Source organism: Helicoverpa zea, chromosome 24, assembly GCF_022581195.2.
Source record: "Helicoverpa zea isolate HzStark_Cry1AcR chromosome 24, ilHelZeax1.1, whole genome shotgun sequence".
Lineage (NCBI taxonomy): Eukaryota > Metazoa > Arthropoda > Insecta > Lepidoptera > Noctuidae > Helicoverpa > Helicoverpa zea.
In genome coordinates, this window is record NC_061475.1 from 6,492,427 (window position 1) to 6,513,234 (window position 20,808).

The 20,808-nt window shown below is 35.5% G+C and overlaps 1 protein-coding gene across 1 annotated transcript; it reads right to left on the minus strand.

Annotated features, from left to right (window-relative positions):
* Positions 1–13,827: 13,827 nt before the first annotated feature.
* On the minus strand, positions 13,828–20,448 carry LOC124642255 (UDP-glycosyltransferase UGT5-like). Its single transcript, XM_047180600.1, has 4 exons — positions 19,582–20,448; positions 16,719–16,941; positions 14,953–15,172; positions 13,828–14,532 (listed from the first exon to the last, which is right to left on the minus strand). The coding sequence occupies exons 1-4, from the start codon at positions 20,407–20,409 to the stop codon at positions 14,244–14,246; spliced, it is 1,560 nt and encodes a 519-aa protein (XP_047036556.1). The 5' UTR covers positions 20,410–20,448; the 3' UTR covers positions 13,828–14,243.
* Between the last annotated feature and the right edge of the window lie 360 nt (positions 20,449–20,808).

A 20,808-nucleotide genomic window follows, 5' to 3' on the forward strand; every position in this document is an offset into this window, starting at 1 on the left:
CAGAACCCTAGATCTTGATGTAATTAAGGCCAGTAGAGTTCAAGTCGTTAACTGCAAGCTAAATCTATTCTCTCCATAAGTACAGTCCGCACCAAAAACTTTGCATTTCTTGACTGACCTCCCAGTGAGTGTATGTTTAATATATTAACAAGACCCACTGTCAGAGTTTTCATCCAGAGTTTTATTGTAACAACGACTGCTGCTGAGTACCACTGGGCTAATACACACATCGGGGAACCAATAAGGCGATCAACCCGACCTGGGAACTGAACCCAAGTCCTCGTGCACAGACCAACGAGACACCCTATTTTACCCCTTACGGGAGAAGCTTTTGCTCGTCCTAAATTGGTTACTCTTAACTTCACAATTTATAGTAGACCAGATTAAAACGAAAAAAAAATAACTTAAAATACATATTCAAGCATACGTGAGGTAACGACCAGCTAACTTCAGAATTGCAAGAGTCATTTGAAGCCGACTGTACTGATGGGTATGAATATTGCAATTATTGTCGCCTCCCTTCTGGCACGACGTGACGGGAATAGCAAGCCACTCCTTGGCAGAATTGTAATGAGTTTGTACTCTTACTTAACGTGTTTTGAAGACCATGGAAAATAACGTTGGTGACTGTAGTACTTAAATTTATTGGGAGGAAATGAACCTGATTATTGATGGAATAAGAAAATGTTGGAATGTAGGTTAATAACAAAATTTGGTAGAAAAAATGTGTGGTGTTTGATCTGTATTTTTTTCTAAAGTGGATATAAAATTACGTTATTCAGTATACTTGCAAGTATAGTTATCGGTACGAATCTTGAGCTCTGCAACCTTTACCTGCGCAGAAGTAATTTATTGGGTCCCTTTTATGGTATGAAGTGAGGCGCGGGGGTGGGCTAAAGCGGTGATTGGCAGTGCATCGCGTCATAGCCGTCACTCGGGATTGGTTCTTTGCTAATAAATCACTTCTGCGCAGATGTAGGTCAGAGCTCAAGATGCCGATAACTATATGCAATGTTACGAAAATAATACATGATGAGTCTAAAATCTCACGTGTTTTCTTTAAGTACTCTTAAAGTTAAATATAATGCAATGCAATTATAGTGCAGTTTAACCTGATCAATGGATATACAACACTTTTACTAAGATACATAGTTTTCCCAAGACCTATCAAGGCATTTTTCAACCTGTTAATTAAAAATATTTCTCCCCAAGTTTCCGCAAGACCTAACAATATATAAAGTTCTCACTTAAAAGAAAATGAACTAATAAATACACGTCCGAAAGAAAATCTTAGTGAAGCTTTCAATCAAGTTTATCTTACGCTTAAATTCGATGAAGTTCGAGAAAAAAAAGGATCCGATCACAGATGTATGAAAACACTTTGTAACTAGAAGCGCCAGAGTCTTTAATAAACTAATGGACACACTCAGGGACATTGAATTTCATGAATTTTTTGAATTGCTTGAAATCGGGTTAAACTCTAAAACGTGTCGAGTTGGTGAAAACATAAAAGTGTAAAATTTAAGTTTCACTAACTGGACACGCATCAAAATCTCAACGTGTCGTTGACGACATGTTAAATGTTTAAATTTTGAGTTTCACCAAGTGGACACATTCGTGGTGAGTTAAGTGTGTCGAGATGACGAATGACCCATTTATTTTTAACCGACTTCCCAAAAAGGAGGAGGTTATCAATTCGGCCGGTATGTTTTTTTTTTTTTTTTTTTTTTTCTATGTATGTACATCGATTACTCCGAGGTTTATGGACCGATTTACGTGATTCTTTTTTTGTTCGACTCGGAATAGCTGCCAGTTGGTCCCATAGTCATCAGGTCAGGATCTGATGATGGAAACCCTGAGAAATCGAGGGCAACCTTCGAAAGTTGTAGGCATACATAGGGTAAAAACTTGATACTCAGGTGTACGCCTAAAAGCACTATTCAACAGTGAAGATTTGGAGCTGATCTGATGATGGAAACCAGAGAGGGTCGAGGGAACTCGACAACTGAATATGTAAACTACCTCGTGTTTGGGCTTAAATTATTTGTATGGACAAGACCTTTGCAACAGTGAAGGTTTGAAGCTGACCTGATGATGGAGACCAACTGAATATGTAAAATACCTCGTATTTGGACTTATATTCTTTGTATTGATGAGAACTTCCCACTTGTATGGATAGTGACAACTATACGTATCACTGAAAAGCTTTAAATAAAAAACTTTTTTACAAAAAAATTAAACCGACTTCCCAAAACACTAAAAAGCAAAAAAAAACTATTTTTAGGTGCATCGGCCTAGAAGTCGGTGGCAAAATTAACTTAGTAACATCCATTAGACACCGAATTCTAGGCCGATGCACCTAAAAATAGTTTTTTTTTGCTTTTTAGTGTTTTGGGAAGTCGGTTTAATTTTTTTGTAAAAAAGTTTTTTATAGGGAAACAAACAGTCAAAAACAAAAGTACAAAAGTAATTTAAAGATGATGTCGCTTAAAATATAGCAGCGCAATTTAAATTATGTAATCATCATGAAGAACCATAAAAATAAGTCTTTTGAAAGTAGAGGTTACCTGTCACATGTCAATTTATCCATTAAATACTTAGTTTGTATACTACTTTATATCATCGGTTGTGGCAAAGACTCGTTGATTGATACGCAATATGCTTTTTCATTGAAACTTTACTACGGAATATGTACAATAACGAACTATTTGTAGTCGTACAACAAAGTAATTAAGGGGCATATCTAGACGTTTCTTAAGACAACTGTGTAGTCTTACAATCTATACGCAATTTCTTTGTCCCAGGAGGTTCAGCTCAGATCCCGTATTAGCTTTGTTATTGAAAAAGTTCTAATAAATTTAATAATAAACTAGACATTATATGCCCACAATATTTTCTTTCTGTTCTGAATTAGGTTCTATGCTTACATGTCGACAATGTAGAGGAAGAAAAATGGACTAAAATAACACAATTTATTGCCTATTCTTGCTGAAAACGTGTAAGTAATAATAATGATGTTTTCTTGTTTTTGCCAGTACATGGTGTCATTAATTCAAATAATTGATAGTCATAGTACAAAAATGACGTTATGAATCGAGCGATAGATTTTTCCTGCTGAGAATGTGTCGGTTTTGCTACGCTTCGAAAACCGAGCGAAAGATCCCCAGTGTGAAATCGCTAAAACAGAAACCTTCTCCATGTTACAGACTTTTAATCGTCCCACTGCTGGGCACAGGCCTCCTCTCACACGGAGAAGGATTGAGCATTAATCACCACGCTTGCTCAATGCAAACCTTCTCCATATACAAGAAAAAATGTAGACGTCATATAAAATGTAAATACCAATATAAAATGTAATTACATGTGGTCGACTATAATACATACATGTTTGTATAAGACCGTCTGTCGTCTGACCTCAATTACTCAACTACTAGGAAATGCGCCTTCCGAGGTGCGGAAGGGTCTTAATATGTATCCATATTAGGGACACCTATCTTGATTTCCTTCTTGTCTATTGAACGATAATTACATAGGTATTTATTACCTATTGAGTAAAGAGATCAGTGGCTATAAATTATTGTGTCCATATGCTGAAAGAAAAATAATCACAATAACAAAAATATTGTTCAGCCTCCATTCATCGTGTCAGACGAAAGACGTCCACTGCTGGACAAAAGCATCCCCCAAGGTTGACCACTTTGCTCGATCTTCAGCTTCCCGGCGACCTTGGCTAGATCGACCGTCCATCATGTAGGGAGGCTGCCCACGCTGCGTCTTCCGGGTCATGTTATAAACTATTACTTAATGATCATAATCCTCCTGCTACTATCCCATATTTGTTTTGGATTCGGCGCAGCATGTTTTCTTCTTCCATATTATTCTGTCTGCCGTCATCTCACAACAAAGATGCTTTCTAGCCATGTTGACTTTCATATTCATGCTCATCACCTTCCTCACAACATGATCCTCCGTCCTCCGGGTCACGTGCCCATACCATGACAGTTTCCAAATAGCTTTCGATTACCGGTGCTACTTTCAAACTTCCTCTTATATACTCAGCCCTCATTTTCTCTGTTTGCGTAACCATAAAAATAAAAATTAATTTCGAAATTCTAATACATTCCGTATAAAATATTTTTAAATAAAAAGCTCTAAAAGCAAATGATTCATTAGGCACACCTTTCAGCCATGTTAAGCTCTAATTCAAGCAATGATTTGACTAGGTACGCACGGCATTAACGTGAAAATATGTGGCACAGAAGTCGTTAGAAAGTGCAAAGCTGGCTTAAAAATTATAAACACACAAACAAGGCTGTGGGTTATGTTATAAGCGAGAATATTTTAATACTAGTTTTATGAAAGGTAGACATAAGCGTATTTCTATAATTTTAATTTGTATAACCAATTTTATCAAAGTCGTCTCAAAAAGTCCTCAGTACGTTGACTTCGGCCCCTCGTTTGTTCTCGAAATCTGACATATTTTATGGTCTCCTGTACATGTATGTTGTATCAATTGTAGGTAACAATCGTTTGAAGAAATAGCGTGTATAAACGAAGCCTTTCATTTTTTATACATTTACGTATGCTTTGATGACTGCTTAAAGCAGAGGAAACATCCACACGATACAATATCGACGTAAGTAGTACATTTTCTTCATCTTTACTGTATGACTATCTGACGTCATCACACAAGCTTACAGCCAAACATTATTTCCAGCCAGATCTCTTTCTCACACCAAAAATGATGCAGTGCATATAAAAATATTCACCATGCTTATTAATATTTTAAACTTGGACCACACTTAAAGTAAAAGAGAGTACATTTTACAGTAATTAAGATATTAAAGAGGCGAGTGTTCTGAGCCGTTTCGAGCACTCATTTGGAAGCGTAAAAGCCTAGAATTTTCAGGTTAAGCCTCGTAATAGTAAAGGGTTTCTGATGTTTTCGACAAATACGGGAAAATTTTAGAGCGTGCAAAATTTTGCGATCCTTTTTACTGCACTTCAGTGTAATATGGACCTACAAATGTTTTTGTTCTTATCTCTTTGGAGTTTCAATGAAATGCTTGTGTGCTTAGAATTTTTTGGGATGTTTTTTTAAAGAGTTGGGCTACAAAGAGTTTTTTGAGTTTCAAAGGTTGCTTAGCATGAATAAGAAGATACTTTTAAGCATCTTTTTAGTCACTAGACTTTTTGAAACTAAAAAGCTAAAAGCTCTGCAGTCATACTAAGGTGTCTTCATACATAGTACATATAGTGGATGAAACTCACATCCTAAGAGCTCCTATATATTAATGAGTAGACATAGTTTTACTCAAGGCTACCTATATATAACTGATTCATGCATTTAAGTTACCACAGAAAAACACAATACACAGCTATGTGCACATAGACAGCTATGTGCACTTTGTGTGTGTTATACCCCTTTTATGCGTCGAGGATACAAAGAAAGGATTTGATGTTCATTATTGTATGGTCGTACTCTTGTTCTCAATAATTAAAAAAAAAAAAAAATAAGAAAACCGAAACAAAATCACAAAAAAACAGCACTGCGTCACAAACGCAACACCATCATTTGTTCCGTTACCCAAAAGGGTCTCCCTAACTCACCTCCAAGGAGGCAATTCCCGCGAACTTTCCAAAAACTTACAGCCTAATCTGAACTCTTCCAAACTTCGACCATTCACATCCAACACAACATAATGCAACTTGTTATACTAATGAGGTCTACTGTAACCGTTTCAGACATGGAGAACAAACTAGCGGAGATGTCAAAAACAAAATCTCTTAAGAAAGTAGCGCGCAAAAATGCGGGTGAATGTGAGAAGAAGAACATTACTGTCTCTGCCTTTGTATGCCTTCTTTGAATCCGCCCATTTTTTGTAACACCAAAAATCATTGACAGATGTCTCAAAGAACCTCGTAAGTTCACTAGTAACTGATCGTTTTGGTCATGCTTGCCGTACTGTGTTTGACCTAAAAGATGGCGCCTGACCTACCTGCATTGTGCAATTTGTGCATCTCTGCTCATCTTTCTTTACTCCGTGGTTTCAGATGAAGGCGAACCCTGATGACCCTGCTAATGAAATTACCAACTTTAACAGAATAGTAATGTCCCCCTAAGGACCATGCTCAAAGATAATCCCAGCGAAAATTTTCGAAAAGAAATTCCCCTGTTTGCACAACATAATTATGAACTTGATTGGATTTTGTTAAAGTAAACAAAATTTTCGCTGATGAGTTGAATACTAATTCTTTTTGTGATGAAAGAAAAATTTGGGGAGAACGTAATGACGAGGATTTGTGTTGAGCCTAGGAATTTGTAAGTCTATCCGTGTTTATTGGGCGGCGTCGAGCGTCTCTGCATAAATAAATTGTTGGGACCTCGAAAAAATTTGTCGTCTTTCTTGAGTAGAATTTTCGTAAGAACTCATGTTGCTTGAGATAAATAAAAAATATTTTTGTACAATAGTCTTCATCAAGACCTTTTGAAGTGTATATGATAGCACATCGTCATATTTGACATCAATATTGTGTATCCACAAACGATGATACCTGAGCGTTTAAAGGCAAAATAAGACGAAATAAACTACGTACATTGCTAAAGAATTACTTCATTCGACTGGAACGCCTCTGTCGTCTAATATTTTCCATACATTGCAACTCTAAGCTTAGAATTCACTATCCTTTGTCTAAAAATCGAACCACCATCTCATCTAAGCCGCAGTCCCATAAAATTTGTAAAAGTACACATTATTTTTCATAGTATTTCCACATCGGGTTATATAACAAAGATTTCATGGCACCACTGCACTTTGTGTAATGTGCCATGATATTTTTCATAATATTTTTCAGGATATAACGCTAGCAGCGACATTTTATAGTGAGCCGACGATATTTACAGCAGTTTCTTCTGAAAGAACTTTTATTTTGGTCTAGATCGCGTCGGCTTTGTTTGTAAGGCTTAAAAGTTTGTTGTGGAACTTTTTTAATTGTTTGTTTGTGGTGTATTTTAAGGAGGATTAGGTATTTACTGTAAGAAAAAAATATGATATCTATACTTCTTTTTGTATACATACGTTCAGGTTGAGGCAGTAGTGTGTAATCTACTGAAATGATTTCAAAAATTATTTTACCTGAAGGAACTGCATTGTTTTTTTTTTCTAATTTAATCATCCTTATTTCTATTGTAGAATAGATTTCCATATAATCGAAGAACCCTTTCTCGTAATGAGACAAAACACACAAATCAGTTCTAAATAAAATTCAGTCCGTAATTTCATTACCATTGCTTCAAACGAACAAGTTAGTACTCAGCAAATTCTGCTTTTGCCAAACAAAACAGAATCCCGTTCAGTAGGTTTGTTTGTAAAACGGAACGACAAACAACGGTAAAGAAGTGACTCTTCATTTATTCAAATATGGTGACAAAATGTGTGTTCGTGAAAATGTTATTAATCAAGTTTATAAAGCTGTATGTATCATAAAATTGTTGTGTGTGACGTATGTTGGAGGTATTAATTAAGGACAAGATATAGAACTTTTGCTATAGTGCCTTTATTAGCTTTTTTGACTATAGTTCTGTTTCATCTCATAACTTAGGTATAACCATCCTCATCATCCTCCTCCGAGCCTTTTCCCAAACTATGTTGGGGTCGGCTTCCAGTCTAACCGGATTCAGCTAAATACCAGTGCTTTACAAGAAGCGACTGCCTATCTGACCTCCTCAACCCAGTTACCCGGGCAACCCGATACCCCTTGGTTAGACTGGTGTCAGACTTACTGGCTTCTGACTACCCGTAACGACTGCCAAGGATGTTCAATGACAGCCGGGACCTACAGTTTAACGTGCCATCCGAAACACAGTCATTGGTGTCTAAGATATACTTAGAAAGTACATACAAACTTAGAAAAGTTGCATTGGTACTTGCGTGACCTGGAATCGAACCCGCGCCCTCATACTCGAGAGGTTGGTTCTTTGCCCACTAGGCCACCACGACTTTTCTACTGACTTAGGTATAACCAAATTCAAAAATAAAGTAGATATTTTCCCTATGGATATTTTTATACATTAAGTAAATACTACCTGTTTCAGGCTACTTCAATTTATCAATATCTTGTGGTAACAACGTCATTCTGCATTCGTCAAAAATAACTTATTTTACATACTCAGCATTTTATAAATTATTTACTTATAAAAAAAAAAAGTCTTAGCCGCTTTGAAGCCCGAAAGCATAACAAACGTAACAGCTTTTTATAGGTTTAATCAATAATTTCGTATGTTTATTTTTCTTTTTAACAAAATTAAACTATTCAAAGGTGTAATCAACCTTAAGCTCTTAGCACTTTTACAAGATCTTAAGAGGGTTAGTCACCGTTCTAATCTTTAAATCTATCATGATTTCACCCTTCACTCAGTACTTAAAATCTAAGCCTGTGTTTTAGTAACTTAAAAATACTTACACAACATTTTTCGACACTAAGTAAGTAGGTGTAAAAACTTAATTCAACTTGTGACCAACAAAAAACGAAAGACCTAAATACCTACTTAAGAATTCTAGGCCGAAAGTTAGCTAAAGACACGTGTAAAAATCTAGGTAAGTAAGAAATAAAAAACTTTCTGTACAAACATACATATCGTATAGACAAAGTACCAATAATGATAAATCTTTTTCCAAAAGTTGCGTTTTGTCATAAACTTCAAGATATGATATTAGCAATATAGGCGGACCACACATTACCAAATGTGCGTCGAGTTGCGATTTTTATTTTCCCTTACGCCGTGTTAGCCATACCAAAACCAAATAAACTATTGCTGATGTTAATATGCTAGTACGCCACTGATGATGATTGATAAGAACTAAAGCTTGCCTGTAAAAGTCAAAACTTAAACAAAAAATCTAATTTACTTTCTTTATATTGGAAAATAATAACCTTATGTGGTAAATAGGATGATTGTCATCAATTTTTGGAAAAATTATTTAACCCAATAATTCAAGCCTAGCCTAATAATTCAATTTTGAATTTGATTATTTATTATTATTCAAAATCAAATAAATATAATATTTATTTCATTAAAAGTGGTAAAAGTGGTAAAAATACCACATTGAGACCGACATATAGGTACAAAGTGCTTATAGTCATATTAAAACCCTTGGCTTCCCTTATGTCCAAGGTCAATAGTCCAATCATTCATGCATATAATTACCCTTGCTTTGCACATGAGAGAGTGTCTGTCAGTGTGTGACCAGCCTTACGGCAAAAGTGTTTCTAATAATTTCCATGTCATGATATATGACTTTGAGATAAGAAACTTTTATTTATATCTTTGTGTCGATCGTTTCTTGTTTCCGGAACAATATACCTCTTTTCTCTTCCTTTGGCGTGATAACAATTATTTCCTTTTTAAACTTGGATGTCATATTGCCTCGTATGAGGCACAGATAGGCGTAAGACTTTAACCATTTGTGTTTGTTCCTTCTATCTTAATTAAGTGGCTGAATATATATTTGGATAGAAATAGAAAAAGTTTATTTGCAAAGAACGTAGGTAGGTACATAAATAAGTGTTACATATCATAAGAATATTTGGCATTCATACCCCTGCCAAATTTTCAAGAACATCATTCGCTTACTCCTATAGCGAAACAATGCATTTTTTTTATAGGTAGGCAGGTGTAAAAATGAATGACATAAATGGATGACAATGTAATAATTATTAGAGTTTAATAGTATGAATTACATGTGAGTTTGGTTGCATGTGTGAATGTGAATCACTTTTCAACTCAAAAATGGACGATTAAACTTTAGAGCAGTAGTTTATCTATGTAATAACCTACTTCGATCCAGGTGTGGGAAGTTGTTCCCACAAATCGCAGAGAACACCGCAGGAACAGCTGGTCTCACATAAACCGACTTCTAAAGAAAGGATACAGTTTGTTTTGACGGTCAATGTGTTTTTATCTCCTTGTTTCATTTCTTAGGAGTATAGGTTCAAACTCATGAAACAGCTAAGTATCTGTACCATGACAACAAGATACTTGCCTTTCTACGTGACTTCTTGAACCACTTATATACTCATTCAAGTATATCATCAAGTATGTATGAAGTACCATCTACAAAACGAAAGAAATTATATTAATAGAATTGTAACAAGGCCAAGGGCCTGAAAATAATGGATTGCCTTTTGCAGAATATTTTTTCCAATACTAGGTATTTTCCTCAGTATAGTCATGTACAAAAAGATATGGATTCTGATAAATTAAATTCTATGGATTTATCCAAGTTTAAATCTATATTTTTACCTTTGAGCAAACTGGTTTAGTGCAAAAGACCAACTGAAATTGGCTTTCATTATATAAAGAAGGTATTTTTAACACAAAATTATTTCACTTTCATCAGGAGTTTCATAAGCAATCTTGAAATAGCCATCTCAGTAGGTACCTAAACTTGTAACCTAAAACTCTAACAAAACTAAGAACTAGTTTCTAACCATGTCACAAAATCTCCTAAAAAAATCCAACACGAGAAATTCCCCAGAATTCGTAAAAGAGCGCCAGTTCAATGTAACCGTAAAACTATTAAACCGTATATAAATCAAATTGTCCAATAAATTAGGAACGAGTTCACCAGTCAAACAGGAACTCTACGTAAGAACTTTAGCAGTTGGAAAAGTAAAACCTGTTTTATTTTTTACGTTAAAAATCTAGATTTTTTTTTACTAAAGCTAGTTGGTGCTTGGGTCCCGTAGTATGTACCTATATGCGGAACTTTTGGTAAAGGTTTTTTTTACAAACTAATACCTACAATATAGCTTTTTGATAAGCAGTAACTAATGAAATAAACATGGAAACATCAGTTTAGCTAAAAATACAGTTTTAAATTTCTTACTTTATAAAAGGTAGCGGAAACAAAATATTCCATGTTTTAAAACCAGCAAAAAGATGGAAATGATAGTTTTCCATTCGAAAAATAAAAACAAAAAAATACTAATGCTCATTTGAAACAATGCAGCAATAGGAAGGTATATTCCAATTACCTCAATTTTCAAACAGCCTCCATTCTATACAAAATTGAAATATAATATTGAGAGAGAAAATCATGAACAAAACTAGTCACGAACCTCCAACACATAACATTCATGGCATATCATCCGCCTAGCCTTTTGCCCAACTATGTTGAAGTCGGTTCCAATCTAAACGGATGCAGCTGAGTACCAGTGTTTTACAAGGAGCGATTGCCTATCTGACCTCCTCAACCCAGTCACCCGGGCAACCGGATACCCCTAAGTAAGTATCAGACTTACTGGCTACTGACTACCCATAACGACTTTCAACGATGTTCAATGACAGCCGAGACCTACAGTTTAACGTGGCCTTCAAAAGACAGTCATTAGTCTCCAAGATGTAATTAGTTAGAAAATACATACAAAGTTGCATTGGTACTTGCCCGAACTAGAGTCGAACCCACACACTCATACTTGAGAGGTTGGTTCTTTACCCACTTTTGTAAGACCACCTTTTGTAATTCAAGTCTATACTTTAATACTATTTTTATCTACAACAAGACACAACATTGTTGCCATAATGATACAATATACTACATTATTTATTTATAAACACAGCTATTTTTCCTACTTATTACTTATAATTGCATGTAGTTCGGTATAGTGACGGCTCATTCTATTTGATTGATATCATATGTACGTACCTAGAATATCATCCTCCGAGCCTTTTCCCAATCATGTTGGGGTCGGCTTCCAGTCTAACCGGATTCAGCTGAGTACCAGTGCTTTACAAGAAGCGACTGCCTATCTGACCTCCTCAACCCAGTTACCCGGGCAACCCGATACCCCTTGGTTAGACTGGTGTCAGACTTACTGGCTTCTGACTACCCGTAACGACTGCCAAGGATGTTCAATGACAGCCGGGACCTACAGTTTAACGTGCCATCCGAAACACAGTCAGTGGTGTCTAAGATATACTTAGAAAGTACATACAAATTTAGAAAAGTTGCATTGGTACTTGCCTGACCTGGGATCGAACCCGCGCCCTCTTACTTGAGAGGTTGGTCCTTTACCCACTAGGCCACCACGACTTCTTACGTACCTAGAATATATTACTTTGATATTCATACTACGTCAGATCCATTTTAAAACACGTGTTTTAAACGTGAGTCTAGATATTTATTATGGGCACTTACTGTAGATTACTGTGGGTCCCGTGTTTATGTCGGTTTGTCTCTATGTGAAAAAGACTTAACCGATTGTGGTCAACAAAGTATGGAAATAGGATAAGAGCTACAGCATACTGCAGACTAAACTGTCGGCCGACAGTTGGGCCAATAATGGTTGGTTGATAGTTTATTTTGATGGTAATTTTGAATCTTATCAGACGTTTTAGTCGGTCTTAGGGTTCGTTCAGACAGACCGGCTCGGAGAGAAGAGCAAATTAGCACGTTGAAAATCGAGTACTTAGTATTTGTAGTAAGGTTTATTTTTGGATGTGCACTGGTTTTGTCATTAAGAATACTCGAAGGCGCTCGGTGTGAAATAATAAGAGGAGCTGACCGGCTCCGATCACGCACTTTTTCTTGACGTTTATCTCCGATTGCATGCTCTTTAATGCTCGCGCAGCCGATCGGCTCTGGTCTGTGTGAAAAGAAAAATGCGCGCCGATGCTCTCCGAGCCTTTGAACGGACCCTTATACCAATTGGATAAGTGATCTCAGTTCTATGCGCACTACTGTTCATCGCTATACCTACTAATTTATGAGCCCTATCAAAATATTGGCCGACAAAAATTTTGCACTGTACTTTTGCCGGTCGTAATTACAAAATACAAACGCCATCGGAAAACGTAAATAAATAACCAGAAGCAGATGAAACCACGGGCATAGCTAGTTTACCTCAACTCACGTTGCTATATCATGACCATACTTTATCTCAACACTTGATAAAGACAATATGCTACTCTTCCTGATAATATAAGATGACTTTGTTTATTTATTTGAATACTCATTGTTTCGTATCTGTCTCATAAAGTAGTGGAAGTCATTATATTAATTATCTACTTCACCTTGCTTATTAATGTTCTGAAATTGATAGCAATTTTGACTGGTTATCACGTGATTATAAAGAACCTATTGTAATGATTCCAAATGATAATTTGGATATAGGATTTGCACACATCACCACATGACAATAATTTAGCTGTACTTTTCATTCATCATTGTAATAAGGTAGTAAATAAAATTATTTCATCCTCATCATTTTTCCCACCTTTTTTCCCAACTATGTTGGGGTCGGCTTCCAGTCAAACCGGATGTAGCTGAGTACCAGTGCTTTACAAGGAGCGACTGCCCTATCTGACCTCCTCAACCCAGTTACAAGGCCAACCAAATCCCCCTTTGGTTTGACTGGTGTCAGACTTACTGGCTTCTGACTACCCGTAACAACTGCCAAGGATGTTCAATCACAGCCGGGACCTACACTTTAACGTGCCATCCGAAACACAGTCATTGATGTCTGATGCTTAGAAAGTACAAACAAACTTAGAAAAGTTGCATTGGTACTTGCCTCATACTCATTATCTATATAAATAAAAATAAATTGTTGTTTGTTAGTCTGATTAAAACTCGAGAACGGCTGGGCTGATTGAGCTGATTTCGGTTTTAAAATGTTTGTCGTAATCCAGGGTAGGTCTAAACGGTGAGCAAATAAGGAAAAAATTAAAAAAGTATTGTATTGTGTGTTTGTGACTTACTAAATGTGCCTCCAATAATTAGGCGGTACGAAGTTCGCCGGGTCAGCTAGTAGTAAATACAATTATTTTAAAATTAAATTCATTTATTACAAGTTAACAAAATAACAGTTTAGCTATATTTTGTTTAATATCACACAAATACTAAAATACTTAACGTAGATCACATTGGTAAAAAAGTATACAAAATTACGTTATTTCTAAACATTGTTCCATCAACACGCAAGTTGATTAAAAAACCTTATTGAAAAACATGGAATATTTCTCATTTTGAAATGGCGTAACAAACACACACTCTTATACACAAAATACTTCACACACAAACATTCGCAACAGGAATTAACGCTACATCACAAATCGACATATTTGTTCTAGCTGTAATTGAAACCACGCAACACAGCGAAAGAGCAAACATTCCCACAATTGCACCAAAATCTCTCCCGAACACAGCAAAGACAAGAATTCAACTAATTAACCTAAATATTTAAGTACTTTTAAGTTTAGCTTTAATAATATAGTTGTTTGAAACAAACTTGTATAAAGAATAAAGTGCAAAAGCTAAGATTAATAATGCAGAAAGTGCTACAGCTAAGACTGTGAAGACTAATTCTAGTTCCAAATATTCTGACCAAGATATGTTGGCTGCCGGAGATCGTAAATGCTTGGCACCTTTGTGACGAAGAACGTGTTCAATCCACCAGATACCACGTTCTAAAGGTTTCATTGGCTGATCATTCATCAGTTCTCTGAGCTTGTTGATATTTTTGCGATAGCTGGAAACAAAATAAGAGAGGATTGTAAAAACATGCGTGATTTTATTGAAGCATAAAGAGAAGGTGACAAAGATAAGTTTAAGTCATCATTCTTGGAGGTCCTAAATAAAAGAATAGAAAGGACTATGGTGTTATAAATTAACAATTATCTAAACTCTCTTCAAAATTTGGTAAACTTGATACAATCATTGACATAGAAATCTATTAAATGCTATTTATAATTTAGTTTAATTCAGGCAGGTAATTATAGGAAAACTGTTGATAAATCAGAAAGTATTATGGATAACTCTTTGTAACGTTTTATCAATAAAATTATCAAGGATGTCTGTACAAACTACACGACCTCCAGACGGGATCATTTCTTTACAAAACTAATATCTAATCGTTAGAACTAGATAAAATATTCCAATTGTAAATTACCTTTCATCTCCAATGACCTTATTGACGGCATTAGCAAATAATTTTTCAGTAAGTGTTCCCAATTCAAGTTTGACTCCGATTCCGTGATGTTCGTACTTTTCTGTGTTGTACCATTGATCTCCTAACATTGGTACTCCGACTAGAGGTACTCCTGCCGTTATAGCTTCATCTGTTGATTGTAGACCTCCTTGTGTTACGAAAAGTTTTAGCTTAGGATGTTCTGTAAAGAAAAGATTATCATTAATTTCTATTTTGTCACCTTTTGTTTCTCTGGCAATGATCTAATTGATTAGTCTAATAGTTTTTCAGGTCAAAACTAATATATGATATATGGACAGTTATATGATATATGGACAATATATGATATAGATAATATGGACAGTTTATATAAAACCATGCATATCATCATCATCATCAGCCTATTGCAGTCCACTGCTGGACATAGGCCTCTCCAAGTGCACGCCACTGAGATCGATTTTCGAACCATGCATATAATGTGTATAATTTAAACGCTGGCTAGAATTAGCTTACTTATAATTTGACACCTAGTTTAGCTCACATGTTAGTCATTTTTGTAGTGTGTTTGACAATATTTATCCAATTACCATATCTCTATCATTTTCCTCATAGTCTTCATATTAGTTTCCTCAATTCTCGCAAACAAACGGACCAATGATAAAACTGTGTACATAACTGGTGTTACGTCGCCTACTCATGTTGCGATCACCAAAATCAAGGTTGCTTCGTAAACCACGCTGCTTATGAATGATACTCCTAAAGCATTGTTTTTATTTACTATTTCTAAGATCAATGTTCATAGATGTTCAAGGTCGACTCTATTTGTTGGACTTATTAAAATGTCATTAATGATGACTTTGCTGTTTAAGATTGACGGTTTATTTTAAAGTAACTGGAAGAATGAATTGGCAACATTTATTGCTTATCATGGTTTAGAAACTGGTTTTAGATCAACTTTGTTTAACCATAATGTTTTAAATGCATATTAATATAACTTCGGTCTTTGATATTAATAGCCATGTGAGAATTCAATGTCAACTAATAGGTGATTGTCACGCTAACAATTATTGTGATTGATAAATTAGCCGGTACAAAGTTCATATTCTATTGTCCTTTGTACAATAAATTGCGTAGTACTATACAGTACGTCATTTGAATTATTACTACATAGCGATCGTATTAATAAATATGGAAAATTATTTCCGTTGTGGAGTATCTAATGATGATATACAATGTAATAATATTGGAATAAGTTAAAGTAAATTTGTTGGAAAGAAAACTAAGAATTACTAGCTTCCAGCCAGTAGCTTCACGGCCTGCCGGGGCTGCGGGTTGTTCGAAAGAGGTACCGCGGCCCTAGCACATAAGAAGGCCTACGACGGAACACGACGGCTTTTAGTCAGTAAGAGTCTGACACTCCCTCACCGCTGCTAACCCACAGCGGGAGGGGTCATTTGATGATTTTTTACGTCGTTAAAAAAAAAAAAAAAGCCAGTAGCTTCACCCGCAACCCGAGAAAAAATTTCCCACACCCCCCGGTTAAAAAGTACTCTATACATATAGTGCGTACAGTGTGAAATTAAAAAAATCCGTTCGATAGTTCTTGCAAGGAAGAGGAATAAACATGCATACAAACTTTAGCGCGTATAATATTAACAGGATATCTTTTAGAAACTAAAGAAGATACAATAATTATAATCTACGAGTTCAATGACCTCGACAATAAAACTCAGTTACAAAAAACTTACTCAATAAATCAGACTGGGGCAGCCATTTTGATATTCTGATATTATCAGACTTGCCCGGCAGAACATCTTTGTCCCATTTCCATAGAACATCGTATGGCATTTTAGAGAAGGTGCTGACGAGCATCTGAATCTTCTCTGCAGGTAAGAGACTGGGCTTGACGTTGGTGCCAAAACTGATGTAGATCACGCCGTGTTTGGATGAGTCTAAATATGACTTTAGATCCTGGAAAGAGGAAAAAGAATAATTAGACATAATATCGGGCATATCTCAAAAAGCCTGCACTTAAAGTTGAGTAGAAATAATAAGATTTGGCGATGGTAGGTGATGGACGACTATATTAGGCATGAAAAGATTGTTCGTGCTTAGGAAGGTATATTCCACGGATGAAATCCAGTTATGATTTGTACATCTTTAGAAGTCATTACGGGTGGTCAGAAAGTAGGAGGTCTGACAATCAGTGATACCAAAGGTTATTGCGTCAGACAGATAACTGGGTTGAGATGGATGACATAGAACTTAATGAACTTAGAACATAGAACTGATAATATGAAAAATATTTAAGCAGACAAGTTTTGAATTAAGATGAAGTTCATACAAGTAGAAAACAAAAGCTGTGTCCAAGTATACCTACTTAGTTCACTGATATAATCATATCCATTAGACATATGTATCTACATAGACGACCTTCCCAAATCATGTAATCATGTTTAATACTCTTTATCTTAAATTACGCAAACTTACAAGCACGCGTCTAGATTTTTTTTTATCTCTAACGTCGTCTACAAACCAGTAATATGTCACGCGTAAGACAGTACTTCAAACCGTGCTTTGCTTATAATTTTTATCAGTTAGTTGAACTCAAAAGATATCAATGCCATTTATATCAGAGACAACTTTGTCGTAATCATGGAGAACAAAATGACTAGTGGAGATGTCATAACGCAACATCTTCTAAGAAAGAAGCGCGCTTGTATGCGACTGTTCAGTGAACGATGGACGTTACTAGCTCCGCTCCTTCACGCTTTCTATGGAACCCGCCTATTATTAAAAAAAAACACCAATCAATCAAGACCAACCTTTGACAGAATGGTCGTGATTTGACAAGGAACCCAAACGTCTCGTTAGTTCTACTACTACTGCATGTTGCTTGACCTACAAGACGATATCTGACCTACCTTTCCTATGGCATCTCCACTATTTATTCTTCCTCCGTTGTCGTAATCAGTAATTGTTTCAACAATCATGATGACTTCGCATTTTTTGAAAGGCTCATTAAGATAAGATAGTAACATAGTTGTTGAATTAACATTGCTATAATTTGAAGTGCCTTTATCATTACGATTTGTTTATGTTTAGTGTCATCATTCAATTGATGTTTTATCGAGCGGAAAATTGATAGCGGCGACAAGTTGTTCTTTGTTCTTTTTTTATTGCATTTTTTTCCTCATTAGATTTTAAATTCATTTCCTAATTAATTTTTTTTTCCTAAAAAACTTGTGATGTAAAAGAGTACCTTCTTAGTAGATCCTTGCTGATTCCTTAACTTCTTCACTGATATTATGAATAAGCCGTTTTTCGTGGTCTTGCCTCTGTTCCGAGTAGACTACTTCCCGCATTAGATAAAAGCCTTTATTCTATTGTTTAAGGCATATCACTGACTGGTTCCATTAAATTCGGTTTCGCTGTATTCGTATGAAGAATATATTATGTAGGTATCTCTCTAGACATCGATTCATACTCCCAAACATACACGTTTATAGTACTATAAGTTCGGCCATTCAGAGAATGCGTTCCTGACACGTCGCGATTGAACTGACGACGTAACTACATTCATTGATTATTGATATAATAATGTTGTTTTAATGCTCCTCAATTGTTAAAACGGTAAACAACCAGCAAAAATATTTTTATCGTAACTGCAACGCCATTGCAAAGTTACGTCGTCAGTTCAATCGCGACGTGTCAGGAACGCATTCTCTGAATGGCCGAACTATAGTGTGATTCTCATATTGCCAAAAAATAAGTAGGTAGGCTTTATACAGTCGTAATACAAATAATAGTGACACGAGTCTGAGCTCTTGAGGAAAACAGATAGAACAAAATTATTATATTATTGTTAGAATTCTAATACCGTTTTCTAAGAATAAACCTTTGATGTGAAACCAATTATTCCTTGTATTGTATACGATAGATTGAAATTGAAGATCTACCAGGTCATTGAACTTCTAGACAACACGCATAATACCCTATAACTGCAGAGAGACTTGTAATAATATCAAATTACACTTATGTGCAAATATTTTTGGTCTGTTTATAAAATAATAATTAAAAGGTTAAGGGGTGTTAATAGATGAATAGCTGCCCATGAACGGGATAGTTGCCATTTATTAGGCCTACGTTTAACAGTTGACGGAAATCAGCTGATGATAATGATGATTATGAATTGATTCATGCTAGGTTTAATTGACCCTAATCAGGCAATGTCCCAATGTCAAAATTACAATATTATTATCACAGAATATCATTATTTACTAGAAAGCCTAGTTCAAACACGCTATAATACTCAAAGCCATTGAGTCGTAAATACGGATTACACAAATACACAACATTATTGGGTACTAAATTGTGTGTTTATATTGACCATTGTCTATTTGTTTTCAACCTTCTATTTGTATTTTACGTTGTTAAAATATTACAATACATGTTAACTATTACTCTTGAATGAATGTTAATGTCAATAATTATTCTTCGTTAATAATTTTAAATTTGAACCAAAGAAATTCATTAGCTAAAACTACAATTTAAATATTTTTTTAGTGACCCGGATCAAATGAACTCAAGTGTATTAACAATAAAGCTTACCTTAGGCAGTTCTTTGTTGGGTTTCTGAGGTAATCCTCCCAAATGTATTACACTAGGAGGTACGGGCCGGCTTCCTTCCCAAATCGGATTCACATTCAAAAACAGCATATCAACATTATTCTGCAACTCCTGCATTGAGGGAAGGTCATCCCCGAAATACTTCTTCAACAAAACATTCTGTCTTTCTTCTATGCTCGCAAATAAAGATTCCACTGTATATTTCACATACAACTCATTTAGTTTCTCATACATCGTCAGATTGTAGATCCTCATAGCCATGGATTCAGGATACAAAAATGGATGTACCGGAGCTCCAAGCACCTTGTAGTTTTCAAACATCGCTCCAAAGGAACTCACTTGAATCACAGGGACTTTGTAAATGTGGGAGAAAGCTAAAGCTTCTTTCACTACTGCTTCTGTTAGTAGAAGATCAAAATGCTGCTTCCCTTTTCTCAATTCCTTGACCTCTTCGACCTGCATTTGTTTATCGAAGAGTTCTACCAAAACTTCAACGCCAACCCTCATTTGAGATATCAAATCTTCCTTCTTACCCCTTTCCGAGTTCATAAAAGCTTCCCAAACATTGTATGATAGATCGTGAACATCTATTTCTGTCAAATTCTGTGGTGCTTCTCCTTTTTTGAACATCGGGTCTGCAGTTACCACGACCACTTCATGACCACGTTTTACCAGCTCCAAAGTAATTGGTCTGAATGTAACTTGATGGCTTATAGAAGGAATTGGATACACAGCTAAAATTCTTGCTGCGTCAGTGTAGAATATTAATTGTAGTGTTAGACACAGCGATAGGTAGTTAAGTGTAGCCATGGCGAGGCCGTCAGTGAACTAATGTTGTCAGCTGATGATCGGGCTTTATATTTATGAAAACCAGTCGAGATAAGTATGGTCAATATTTTGTCATAGAGTAACGTGATTGGTGCGTGCTATTTTCGTTGGTTTAGTACATAGTTTAACCACATGTTAGATTGTGTTTAAGGATAATGGTCGTTGCTTTCTTTTCTTAGATGAATTTTGTGTATTATTTAATTTTTTGTCTGTAAATAGATACTTACGTTGGAAGTGACTTTTTTATCAATGTTTGGATTACTGTTGTTACTTCCTTGTGTAATCAATTATTTGTTTTAAATTATTTTAATTTTTTTTTTTAATTTTTTCATTATTTATGGAAATTAAAATTTAACTAACAAAAGTGTCAAGGGTGTTTCT

What these genes read in the sequence shown, in the direction of transcription:
- LOC124642255 (XM_047180600.1), bottom strand. Translation starts at nt 20,409, where the DNA reads ATGGCTACACTTAACTACCTATCGCTGTGTCTAACACTACAATTAATA. An exon ending in CCAACAAAGAACTGCCTAAG is followed by an intron (nt 16,942 to 19,581) that starts GTAAGCTTTATT and finishes TCCTCTTTCCAG; the next exon opens with GATCTAAAGTCATATTTAGA. An exon ending in AAGGTCATTGGAGATGAAAG is followed by an intron (nt 14,533 to 14,952) that starts GTAATTTACAAT and finishes TTTTGTTTCCAG; the next exon opens with CTATCGCAAAAATATCAACA.